Source organism: Quercus lobata, chromosome 4 (assembly GCF_001633185.2).
Source record: "Quercus lobata isolate SW786 chromosome 4, ValleyOak3.0 Primary Assembly, whole genome shotgun sequence".
Lineage (NCBI taxonomy): Eukaryota > Viridiplantae > Streptophyta > Magnoliopsida > Fagales > Fagaceae > Quercus > Quercus lobata.
Window position 1 is genome coordinate 36,952,054 of NC_044907.1, and position 12,802 is coordinate 36,964,855.

The 12,802-nt window shown below is 37.3% G+C and overlaps 1 protein-coding gene across 1 annotated transcript; it reads right to left on the minus strand.

Annotated features, from left to right (window-relative positions):
- Positions 1-538: 538 nt before the first annotated feature.
- On the minus strand, positions 539-1,756 carry LOC115985130 (F-box/kelch-repeat protein At3g06240-like). Its single transcript, XM_031108100.1, has one exon. It carries the CDS (start codon positions 1,754-1,756, stop codon positions 539-541), a length of 1,218 nt encoding a protein of 405 aa, XP_030963960.1.
- Between the last annotated feature and the right edge of the window lie 11,046 nt (positions 1,757-12,802).

Sequence of the window (12,802 nt, forward strand, 5' to 3'; positions counted from 1 at the left end):
AAATTAATCTTTTGCATTGACCTGAAACAAGTCATCTGTCCCCCCAAATTGACAAACATTTAAATTTCCAAATCACCATCTATTACAAATAAAAGTTTCTCATTGGTACCAAAGTTCACAATGTTGGTTTCTCTAAAATCATAATCTTGGTTTCTAAAGTTCATAAAAGTTTCTCATTGCCAATGAGCTTCCAAATCAGTGGCATACTCCCCTCCCCCACTCTCCCAAGAAGTTTAACAATAAAAAAAAGAAGCGAGCTGAAATTTTATTGAAACACAGCTAGGAACACATCAAACAGCCATCTGTTATGAGACTCCTAAGCCCAAAGGCTTAAAATAATTTCCCCAATCTTCTTATTGCCAATAAAGACTCTGGTCAAGCAGAGAAAATCAATAAAAACAAAACATGGTACACTAAAGCAAAAACAAAGCTGGGGATTCCCTCTAAACAGGGGCCAAAAATAGGCACTCTTGCTATACAAAACTTAGTAATCTGCAGACCACCAAGCTAATCTGCACATAACAGTCCCATTCACTTCTTATCCAGATAGCTCAATTTCCCCATCAAGCAACACAAGGCTTTCCATGAAAGTACTAACTGTATTCGGAACTTGCTGAATATCAAGTTTCTTCTCATGTAAAGTTTCAGGGTCAAATGAAACAATCACGTCGTCATTGAAGCTCCGTAATTCTCTAGCATCAGATTTGGCCTTCACATTCTTTTGAACTAGAAGTTCACCATACCAGGTGCAACCAATGAATTTTACAACATTTTCCAATCGCACTGAAAAAGGTTTATTCCATGATTCAGGTACACCATACTCCGCCATCACCCAAATTGAGCATAGACATGGATTCAGTCGCTGAAAGTTCATTCCAAGGTAGTCTACTGTAATGAAGGCCAGATTCCCCTTAAACACCACTAGACTTTGATTTTGCACTTTTTCTACAACAGGGAGTGCCATCTCCTTGAATTTTTCATTATCGACATCAAATGACAAAATCATGCTTCGACGTCGGAATTTCCCGTTAGTGAAAGCTTTAATCTTAGCGAACCAATGTAAAGCCCCACTGACAAAAATGGCAGACGAAAAATAATCCATTCCTGAGACCACAACATTGGGTGTCAATGAGATTTCTACCCTTCTCCAAGAGTCCGAGCTTAATGTGTAAACCTCAGCCACACTAAAAGAAAAGATCTTTATTACCTTGTAGTCACGTGTGTGGGACTGATAAGAAAATCCAGTAGCAAAAGCATATTGATTTTGGCTTAAGCATGAATTAGGCAACCTCCTAAATTTTCTAGTGCTGGGGTTCCACAAGAATATAATTTCAGCATAAGTCATGACACTGTAATAGGCAGCGACACACAATAGGCCATTGCAGGAACCGACTATACTTGTAAGCTTTGATGAAAAATCAGATGGAATTGAATAGTCGGAAATTCTATTGAACATACGGTCGCAAGAAAACGTACAGACTTGGCTGTTAGAAAGATGAGAAGAAGGAGGAGGATACATGGTTCTAAAAGACTCAGGCAATTTTACGAGATAATCACGATCATAATCGTTGTTATTGTTATTAAGGTGGGTGGAGATGAAATATGGGGTGGTGATTGAGAAGTACCAGGATTTACAAACGCACCTGAATCTTATGAGTGATTTGACAGATAACCTTGTCAAGATGTTGAGTACAATATCGGCTGGGACAAGGTTCTTCCTCCCTGGGAGGATCGTTGGTTCTGTCAACTGAGACATTAAATGGAAGAGAAGAAGAGAAAGAGAGAAGAGAGAAATAGATTAGGGGCAAAGGATAAAGGCACGATTAAGATTTAAGACTACTAGCAGTAGTTATTGTTATCTCAAACACAAACTTCTACTTCTAATTGGGATGGGATTTATTTGACAATAGAGGGCATAATATAGGCTGGGTATGTGTGTAGTACAAGTAATATGAGTAAACTACAAGTACAGTATATTGGACTAAATCTAATGGACTAATCTAGTCTAAGCTATACACTAAGTTTGGATTTAACATCAGAAATCCTGATCTCTAGGAATCAATTTGGATCCAACTTGATTAAAATTCTCTCAATATCGTTTATTGAAAATAGCTCCAGCTATTCTTTCTCAAAAAAAAAAAAAAAAAAAGCTCCAGCTATTTAAATACAACAAAGTAGCGTTAAAAACCTAAAAATAATGGAGCACTTCTTCAAAAATAATCCTGACTTCACTCTTATAATGAATCAAGTTCTCTTGATATATTCTCCTCAAAAAAAAAAAAAAAAAGTTCTCTTGATATCCTTTGTTGAAAATAACTCCAGCTATTTAAATACAATAAAGTAACGTTAAAAACCTAAAACAATGTAGCACTTCTTCTAAAATAATCCTAACCTCACACTTATAATGAAGATCTCGGAATACAGAGTGAAGCACATGTTGCTTGAGAAAAATGATTAATCTATTAAAATTTAAATTGACTAATTTCTGTCTAAGACATTATCAATTTGTGAAGAAACTCAAGGAATGAGCACATGAGCCGTTTTTTCACCAAAATTCCTGCTTGAGCAAGTCATTAGTCCAATTTGAATGAGATCATCAGGAATTTTATTTTTAATGGCTAATTGTGCAGAGGAAGCTTAGAGAAAGTTTTCTCTGATATTTGTGGCCGAAAATCAAGGCTGAAGTGTGTGTTCAAAACCTAAGAAGAAAATATCGCAGAGCATTTTTTTGCTCCCTTTCTGAATGGGTAGAGCCAATCAATCTAGCAAGAGCACTTTGGCTTTAGAGAGCCAAGAATGATTTTTGAGTCTCCTAGCCATATTTGTGTAAGTTCGTACACCAAGACATGGGTTTGTGCATCGGAAATCAATGAAGGCAAGCTTGGGGGTTTGAATTCATCATCTGCCATTTTTATTTGAGGAAGCAAAATATAGAGAATAGAGAGGCAAGCTTGAAAAAGAAAACGAAGACAGAATCAGTGCCTTGTGGCAAAAATCATTATTGGGTTCTTGTTTAATTTACCTTTGGATCCCCATTATTGATTGAAGATCATCAAGAACCCATCCAAGTGCTTGATATTAACGCACTGTTCTTTTTATTCAAAGAGGGTGTGTTGAGAGATTGAAACCACAGAGCCAACTATTCAAAGAGGTTTCTTGCAGTGTCACACATTCTAGCTTTTGATTATATAAGGATATCAGAGGTTTTGGGACTACTATGGTAGGAAGGAAAACAGAGGTTGCATAGAGAGTTTAGGATACAAAGGTTTTGTAAATTATTGATTATTATAATTATTCCTTATTAGTGAATTTTCAATGGGGTTTGTTGCGTTTCGTGGTTGTTTTTCCATTGGAAAGGTTTTCCTTTGATTTTTCACATCGTAGCCAATTCTGTGTCACTATGTTTATTACTTTGTGACCGATTTCTCCTTTCCTTTTTCGTTCTTGGGATGGAACTCTTTGCAGCTAACACATTTGTGCTTTGCAGATGATCTCATGATTTTTGTCAATGCTGATTTGCATTCAATTGGGGTCATTCAAGCAATAGCAGAATTTAATACGATTGCTGCTTTGGGTTAGTGAATTTTTTGTTAGAAGAAGTTTATAAAATGTCTCACATGATGAAGTATATCAAGAGGATAAACTGATATTTGGATCAAGTTAACTCTATTTCAATGGCAGCAAATAGACCAGAAAAACACCAATATTTGTTTGGACGAAAATTAGCAGTACTTATATTCTTGATGGAATGATTAAATATGAGAATAGCCATTGTTGGAATGTCATAGGTTTACACTTGCCTAAGTGAAGACTAACCCTAGAAGTAAGTGCATTTAAGTTGTTTAAAAACTCGTTTAACTACACTTGAACTGCAAATTTAGCCCAAAAAAGAGATTCCAATTTATCATAGAATATAACAGAAGGACTTGTCAAAACACGACTAATAGGAGCTGGAATGGACCAGTATAGACTTGTTTGGTTTATAAGCAATACCAACCAATATTTTGTGCTTTGGTTGGTCAGATAGGGGAGATTGCAAACTCTTTTCAGTGTTGATAGAATGTACATTTTTGTACCAAATCAGGCAACTTGTAAGATGCAGTGTTGAAATGCAAGTTATCTCCCCATTTCCTGTCTCCCGAGTTGCGGGATAGGTTAGATCCCACCTCCCCAAACCCACCACCTCCCTAAATTTTATATATATACAACTTCATAAATCTGGATAAAGAACTTTAGTATCAAAGGAAATTTTTATTTGCAACGATTTAAGGATGCATCATTAAACATGTGATTCAGCCACCAAAGCATTGAGGGAAACAATTGCAACTCCAAAATAGTTAAGGGGGCAATCCTTTCTTAAAAAGTTTTGAATATTCTTCACTATATGTCATCTTAATTTTAAGGTGGCAATTTTCACAGAAACATTTATCTGTCACTTTAGTGAGTTTATTGTCGTTAAAATGGCATAATTAGATGTACTGCAGCCACTTGCAATAACTGTATCACTCTTTGGAAAAGGTTTATATGCAACCTGAGTTGCATGAACTTTTATGCACTTATAGTCACATAACTTTTTTAATGGGTCATGCAAAACTTAGGTTGCATATAAACCTTGTCCACTTCACTTTTCATTTTCAACATTCTCATTTTAGAGCCTTTTCTTTTTTCTTTTTTTTTTCACCATGTCTAGTTAGTTTTTATTTTTCTTTTTAAGTTTTGGAGTGAAGTAAGATCAGTAATCTAATTCTTTGCAACAGTATCAGAAAGGCACAAAAAAAGGATGTTTTATTTTTTAATTAAAAAAAAAAAAACGTACTTTTTATTGAAACACAGTAAAGAACACATAAGTTAGACAGCCATCTGTTATAAGACTCCTAAGCACAATGGCTTAAACAAATTTCCCATATCTTCTAACTGCCAATATCATGTCAAACAGAGACAATCACTAGGAACAGAGCAGGGGACTCCAAAGCAAAAATAAAGTTGGGAATTCCCTTTCACAACATGGGGGAGAACACTAGGTAATCTTGCTATACAAAGCAAAGTAATCAGCAAACCCCGAAGCTTATCTGCACAAAACAGCATTCAAATTTCTTCCTCTCCAGTATTTGATACCCCATTCCACAAGAATTATGGGGTGTCATGGATACAACGACAATCAAAGGAACAAAATGATAATGGTCTCAATTCTATGCTTGCATAATAAAATTCAATGAAACCAGTAATGATTTTACTTTTTTCAAGATAGGTCATTTTCTCTATCAATTAACACTAGGCTTTCCACGAAAGTAGGAGCTATTGTTGGAAGATTTTGAATACCAATATCCTTCTCATGTAAAGTTTTAGGGTCAAGTGAAAAAAATCAAATAATCATTCGCCTCCATAATTCATAACCATTGGATTCGGACTTGAGAAACTTTCGAAGTAGAAGTTCACCGTGCCAGGTGCACCAATGAAATTTCCAACATTTTACAACTGCACCAAAAAAAGTTTATTCCATGATTCAGGTACACCATACTCCCCCATTACCCAAATGAAGCATTGCAAATACTGTCTCACAAAGTCCGTTTCGGGGTATACTAATGTAACAAAGACCAGATTCCCCTTGATCACCACAAGATGTTGCAGTGGTTGTTCAAGTCCATCAGGGAGTGCTATCTCTCCGAATTTGTCATTATTGACATCAAATGACAAAATTATAGTTTGATTTAGGAATTTCCCTTCACCTTCACTAATATATCCCACCCAATGCAAAGCCCCACTAACAAATGTGGCACAGGTATAAGACTCGATTGTGGAGACCACCACATTGGGTCTGAATGAGATTCCAACCCTTCTCCATGAGTCCGAGCTTAATGTGTAAACCTCAGCCACAACCTTAGCCTCTGTTATCAGAAAAGTGAAGAATATCTATCTTTTATTAATTACAAAGATGAATGTACAAGACTATATATATAGATTGACCCAAGTAATGGAACTGATCTAACTGAAAAACAGAGACTAACAAACTCAACTAACTAACTTCTACACGTGTCTTTATACAGCAAACTAACTTTCCCACGTGTGGGTATTAATACAGACACTAAAACTACTTGCCGTTTTTTCATGGTTCTGATGTCGTTTATGCAGCACTTTGTTCTTCACTCAAATTAAGCTCTGCTGTCTCATGCTCTGCTCTTGCTTCCTTGTGATCATCTTCACTGCTATTCTGATACTCCCCCTCAAGAGCAGCTGGTGTGTGTATATTCATCATCCCGATCTTGTCAACAAGATTGGAAAATTGATTGTACCCCAATGCTTTGGTAAGCATATCTGCTAATTGACAATGAGACCTCACATGATTAAGCTTGATGGCACCTTCCAAAACTTTATCCCTGACTACATGACAGTCTATTTCAATGTGCTTGGTTCTCTCATGAAAAACGGGATTGGAACCAATGTGCAATGCTGCCTGGCTATCACAGAACAACAATGCTTCTTTGTCATGTTTAACTCCAATATCCTTTAGAAAGTACAAAATCCACACAAGTTCACATGTTGCAACTGCCATAGCTCTATACTCTGCTTCTGCTGAGGACCTGGAGACTGTGGACTGCTTCTTTGATTTCCAAGACACCAAAGAATCTCCAATAAAAATGCTGTAACCTCTTATTTTCTATACTTGCTTGAAGCTTTGAAGAAACTGAATTGGTCAACTAGGTCCCAACCATGTTATCACATCGAATCCATGCTTGCATAGATGAAGGAGTAGAAATCAATGGAGATGAGAGAGTTAGAGTCCCATCAATAAATCCTAGTTTGTTCTTGGTGAGCAATGCCTTCCTCACAGCTCGAGCCCAAGCTGAGTAGTTTTCTCCACCAATTAAAGGCTGCGTAACTAACAATAAGCTTGGATTCTCAGCATGATGCAAGAACAGGGGATCATCCATTGGTGAATCTTGTGAAGAAGGAGATGGATTTTCAGGTACAGAACCATTAGTTGAACCAGTTGTATTTGTGTTTGTGGCAGCGGAAGCCATTGATGACAAAGAAAAGAAATTTTCTCAGAAAACAGAGTGTTTTCCTGAGAAAATTGAAAAGAAATTTGAGAGAAAAAGAAACCCTAAAAATTGGGAAGTTGCTCTGATACCATATCAGAAATGTGAAGAATATCTATCTTTTATTAATTACAAAGATGAATGTACAAGACTATATATAGATTGACCCAAGTAACGGAACTGATCTAACTGAAAAACAGAGACTAACAAACTCAACTAATAACTTCTACACGTGTCTTTATAGAGCAAACTAACTTTCCCACGTGTGGGTATTAATACAGACACTAAAACTACTTGCCGTTTCTTCATGGTTCTGATGTCGTTTATGCAGCACTTTGTTCTTCACTCAAATTAAGCTCTGCTGTCTCATGCTCTGCTCTTGCTTCCTTGTGATCATCTTCACTGCTATTCTGATATCTGTTTCTCTGTATGGACACAAACAAGAGATCTTTACAACCTTGTAGTCATGGGTCTGTGACTGACAAGCAAATCCGGTAGCAATCCAAATATATTGGCTTATGCAAGAATCAGGAAACCTCTTAAATTTTCTAATGCTGGAGTTCCACAAATATAAAACTTCAGCAAATGAATGACTATTTCCATGTTCAGCGAGACACAATAGGCCATTGCATGAACCGGCTATTTGGACAAGGCATGAATGAAAATGGAAGTGAGGCTGATATCCTCTTTAAGATCAAGCTCCATGCTTCTGATTGAGCTCATGCACGGGTAAGTTTAAAACACTTCAAATTCATTTCAATGCAATCTGTGTTTTTGAGAAATTCTATGAAAATCCTTGAAAATGTATGCTTGATGTAAAAATTTGTAAGTTTTAGGATACATTTGATTAAAAACATGCTTAGGAACTGAGCTTTGGGTGTAGAAATGCCTACAAACCAAATTAGGATTGATGATGCCAAAATCGTCAGTTGAGGTAATCATCTAGACAGAAGGTGACTCAGGATCGTCCAAAGGCCTGCAAGAGAGAAAGACTCAAGCTAGAAGGGTTACTGGTGTGGTGCCAACCACTGGGCCTCCGATGATAAAGTCAAATGACTAGAAAATGAATGGCCAATAACTCTGTCTATGTTGTGAGTACAAGAATAAAGATAAAAAAGTACCTCCCTTAGGGTTTTGTGTTACCTATATATATATATATATATGGCTTTCTTTTCTAGCCGTTGGGGGCATTCAATGGCGGTGTGAATGTCATTCTTGTAATGCCTCTTAGTGGTTTGAATGAGAAGATTCGGTGACTCCTCAACATCTGTGTTACTTATTGTTGATGTGTAACAGCATTCTATTTATTGTGGCTTAAATGACTTTTCCCTTCATCCAGCGCGGACTTGCGTGGACGAAGGAAATTTATTGGACTCATTAAGAATAATTTGAAAATGTGTAGAGTTAGGTCTGAAAATCTGGAACAAAGAGTGTGTAAGCACTCTGTAGCTAGCGTACGCACTAAAAGTAAATGGCAGACAAAAATCCTTTTTTTGGCTCAAAACTTGTGAGTTTTTTTTTTTTTTTATAATGATTTTATGCTTCAAAATTCATGTTGAAATGAAATGCTAAAGATGAAATTCATGATGCAGTGAAAAGAAAATGCCTCATTGGATATGTACAATATACTGAAAATGCAAACTAGAAAGCAAGTTAAGTAAAACAAAGAACACTACACACAAACAAATATCAACAAATCATGTGATAAAGAAAGAAACTATACACACATGGCATAGTAAGTAGAGTTTAGTCATGCAATCCTTGTGTATACTTGTATTCTGATGTTGTCATGCTCGCCTGCAGGAGCCCTATCCCACTCCCACTAGTAGGGGTAGACTTCCTAAGACATAGGACTGATGGGATGCACTAGTCCCTGAGATTTGCTGAGGAAGATTCACAAACCCACAAAAAAATAGCATTGTTGACTTCAACATAGTAAGCATGAAATGCATAATTTCATTTAAATGGCCAAATGCACTGTTTTATTCAACTCAAGCAACGTCAATAGATCCGTTGCTAAACGGTGTCGTTCTGGTCCTTTGTAAGTCAGTTACACAAGGCAGGAATGGTAGTTACCTTGCTTAGGGTTTTGGTTTCCACATTATGCGGATCAATTCTATAATTCTAGGGATTTAATTATACGGTTAGAGAGGTTCATCTAGTATAAATACTGTGATATAGTTCATATTATTATTTCAAGCAAAAAGATCAATGAAAGTTCTTCTAGATTTCTCACTCTCTCTCTCTCTCTCTTTTTGATCTTTGCTACATAAACACTTTGATCTTTGAAACTTTCTTCACATTGAAGAACTATCACAAACCATAGTTTTCTTCATGGTATCAGAGCCATTAATCCTTGCAAGCAACTCAACAATGGTAGCTTCGAGCTTAGCAATGGCCTCTTCTTCAACAACTACCTTAACTTCTTCAACCTCCACTGTTAATGTGATGAATCAACCCCTATTACTCTTGTCAAACATGGCTAAGATGATGACTGTTAAGCTTTGAAAGTTCAAATAGTGTAAAAATACCCTTGAACATTTAGACCCCCAATTTACAAATTAACCAATTCAAGCTTTATGTCAAACAAATAGTGTGCGGAAAATGAACAAAAGCAATAAAACAAAATTGGTAAACAATCTAAGCCAAATTAAAATCACAACCCACAGCAGATAATAAAGGCATAGATAAAAGGGAAGGAAGATGCAAACACAAAGACAATACGTGATGTGTTATCGAAGAGGAAACCGAAGCCCTCGGCGTAAAACCTCTCTGCCGCCCTCCAAGCGGTAAACAATCCACTAGAAAATGTAGTTGGGATACATGGACAGCAATAGACCCTCTAAGCCTAATCTACCTAGTGCACCTAAGCCCTTGAAGCTTCTTGCTCCAACGAGGTTGCGCCGAACCTTTTTCTTTTCTAGCTTCCCGGATTCCGTTACTTGACCATAGCATCAACCAATGTAGATTATTTTCTTCCTAACTGCTTCCTAGAACACCAAACAGCCCTCTCACAGTAATGAATATGGTGAGAACAAGGTTTTGGTGAAATGCCTCTCAAGGGTTTGACAATGGAGAGGAAGAGAGTTGAGGAATATGAAGAGACTCTTATGTAAAGATTATGGATGACTCAATCTTGTTTTTCTCTAGGGTTTCTCTCTCAAAATTTTCTCTGAAAGCTTTCTTTCATTTGTGGGTATAATGGGTATTTATACTGGGGTGAGAAGAGAATGTGAAACGTTAGGTTTTTCAAAACAGGGGTGGCTCGTGGCTTGGCCTCCCAACTTGACTGAGTCGCGAGATCTAGTCACGAGATAACTGTATGGCCAGTTGTCCTATTTTGTCCTGTAATGCTCCAGCTAGCATGACTGTTCACCTTCTAGCATGCTTGGCACGTGTGCTGCATCTGGCGGCTTGCAGCCGCGAGTCACTCGCGAGATCCAGCTGCGAGACTCTATTTTCTTGCACACTCTTGAGCATTCAATCACTCTATCTCACTCACTACTCTTACAACAAAACCCACCTAAATACAGGGTAACTAAATGCTGAAATACAAGTAAATTTAGCACGGAATAAAGCCAACAGGATGGTTGATTAAATTCAACCTTACAATCTCCTCCTTTGGCTATTCCGTGACAAAACCCTAAAACAGACTCTAGACTTAACATGTGAGTTGGGAACAGTTGAGCAAAACTCATTCACACCTAACTCTAGAAGCTGTGAAGCACTTGAATCATAAGAACATGAAACTCCTGAAACACAACAATACACCATGATCATTGTATGTAGAAAAGCATGAAATGCATATGAAACAGGCTTAAAGTGATCAAACAAAGATGAAGTTAAGAACCAAATCATGGCTTGATCAAACAAGTAATCACTACAAGGTAGTGATCACAGTGCTCATTCACACTTGGAATGAACACTTGAACATACAAGTTAACAAAAACAAAGCAAGTTACTTGTATGCCCAACACTCAACCAATGCATAATACACTAAGTATATGCATCTAGGAACAATCCTACAAGGGCACAAGAGTGACAGTACTTAAAAGAAAATGCAAGACATTTAGATAGAAGTACTGATTTAAACAAAGCATAAAAGGCTGCATAAAGTATGGTACAAACCATAAAGCCTACAAATATGCATTAAAACATAACCCTAAAAGCTTAAATAAGCAACATGGGTACAAAACACAATATATACTGAATAACATCAACAATATATATATATATATATATATATATATAAAGAGTAAACCAAGTTTATAAGTTATGAGTTAGAAACAAAAATACACCAAAACCAAAGTGTATCAAACCCATAGTAACACTAAATATCCAAAAACATAAATCTATAAATTTAAAGGATAAGTCTTAAAACAAAAGTATGTGTGTACTCCCCCTATTACTATGCACACTTCTCTTTGAGCTTTCTCCCCCTTATTGAATGCTCTCCCCCTTTTTGGCACGAATAGCTAAAGGTGGTCGTCTAACTTTTGTTGAATAGCCTCTAGCTGATTCTACATGGACTCGAGTCGCATTTGAACATGGTTGTTGGTGGAGTAGAGAAGTGTCACTATCTCGTCAATGCATTTCTGAATATTTGCAAGCAAATTACCCACTCTATCAGTTTGAGGATCAGACTGTGCTTGCGGAATGCTAGTTTGTGGAACTTCAGGGATGACACGCGAAGTAGGTGTGGTATGTACAGGTGTCTCTGACTCAGGAGCAGAGGGAGTAGCCAGAAAGATGTGTGCACTCTTTGGTGTTTTAGAGGAATGGCTTCTGCTGGCTTGTAGAGTGAACATGGAAATTGGACGCTGACGGGTCAACATTTTTCCATCTGAGGGAGGAACAATGCCTTCACAAAGAATGAACTTCATGATAAGACTGCAAAATGGAATACATCCTCGAGCTACAGTTCGACCCGCGATCTTCCTCATGGTTTGAAAGATGTGAGCACAGATATCAATGAGGGCTCCTGTAATAAGATCACAAAGGAATTGAGCTCTCCCAAGATTTATGAAGGTAGTGTTGGACAGTGGGTAGAGATTAGAGAACATGATCAACTTTAGTGTGGTCAGTTTTGGTGCAAACTTTGTGGTGCTGATGGATGTGCCTGTACTAGATACTTCATGATCAGATCCTAGAACTTGTAGAATGTCTTGAATCTCTGGAGTTCGATCATCGTACGAAGTTAGATCCACATTTTGAGGTCTAGTGATGAAGAGAATATCGGCTATGGAGTTCGAGGAAATGCCAAACTCCTTTCCTTTGACCCAGCAAATTAGTTCAACTCTAAGATCACTTGTATTAGAGTAGCATTCCTTAACTAGTTCATCCATTGGAACGATAAAATTCCCAAATAAGTTTGCCCAATCTCGAGGCTCAAAGATTCGAGGGATAAATGTGGTCCCTAAGGTGTCAAACTCAACCACCCGTTCCACTATAGGAGATGTCTTGTCAAAGATGTTTGAGTGGATGTGTGAGGTAAGCGGGGTTCTGAACCTCTCCAAATTAAAGTCTTGAGATGATTGAGATGAGAGTCGAGTCCTTTTAGCAACTAGGGTTGCTGGATCGTCAGTAACAATGTCTTTGCCCTTAGAGGATCGACAAGACATCTGCAAGAGAATAGGCACACAGCAAAGAACCAAAAACAGCACCACACAAGATAATTGTCAACATGATTAGATGCAAATAAGAGTGTAAACCAGAGATTTTATACACAAATACAAACTTAAGACAGGTCAGACCCAAACAAAACC

Bases quoted from the DNA above. Each gene is read 5' to 3' on its own strand.
- LOC115985130 (XM_031108100.1), bottom strand. From the start codon at position 1,756: ATGTCTCAGTTGACAGAACCAACGATCCTCCCAGGGAGGAAGAACCTT.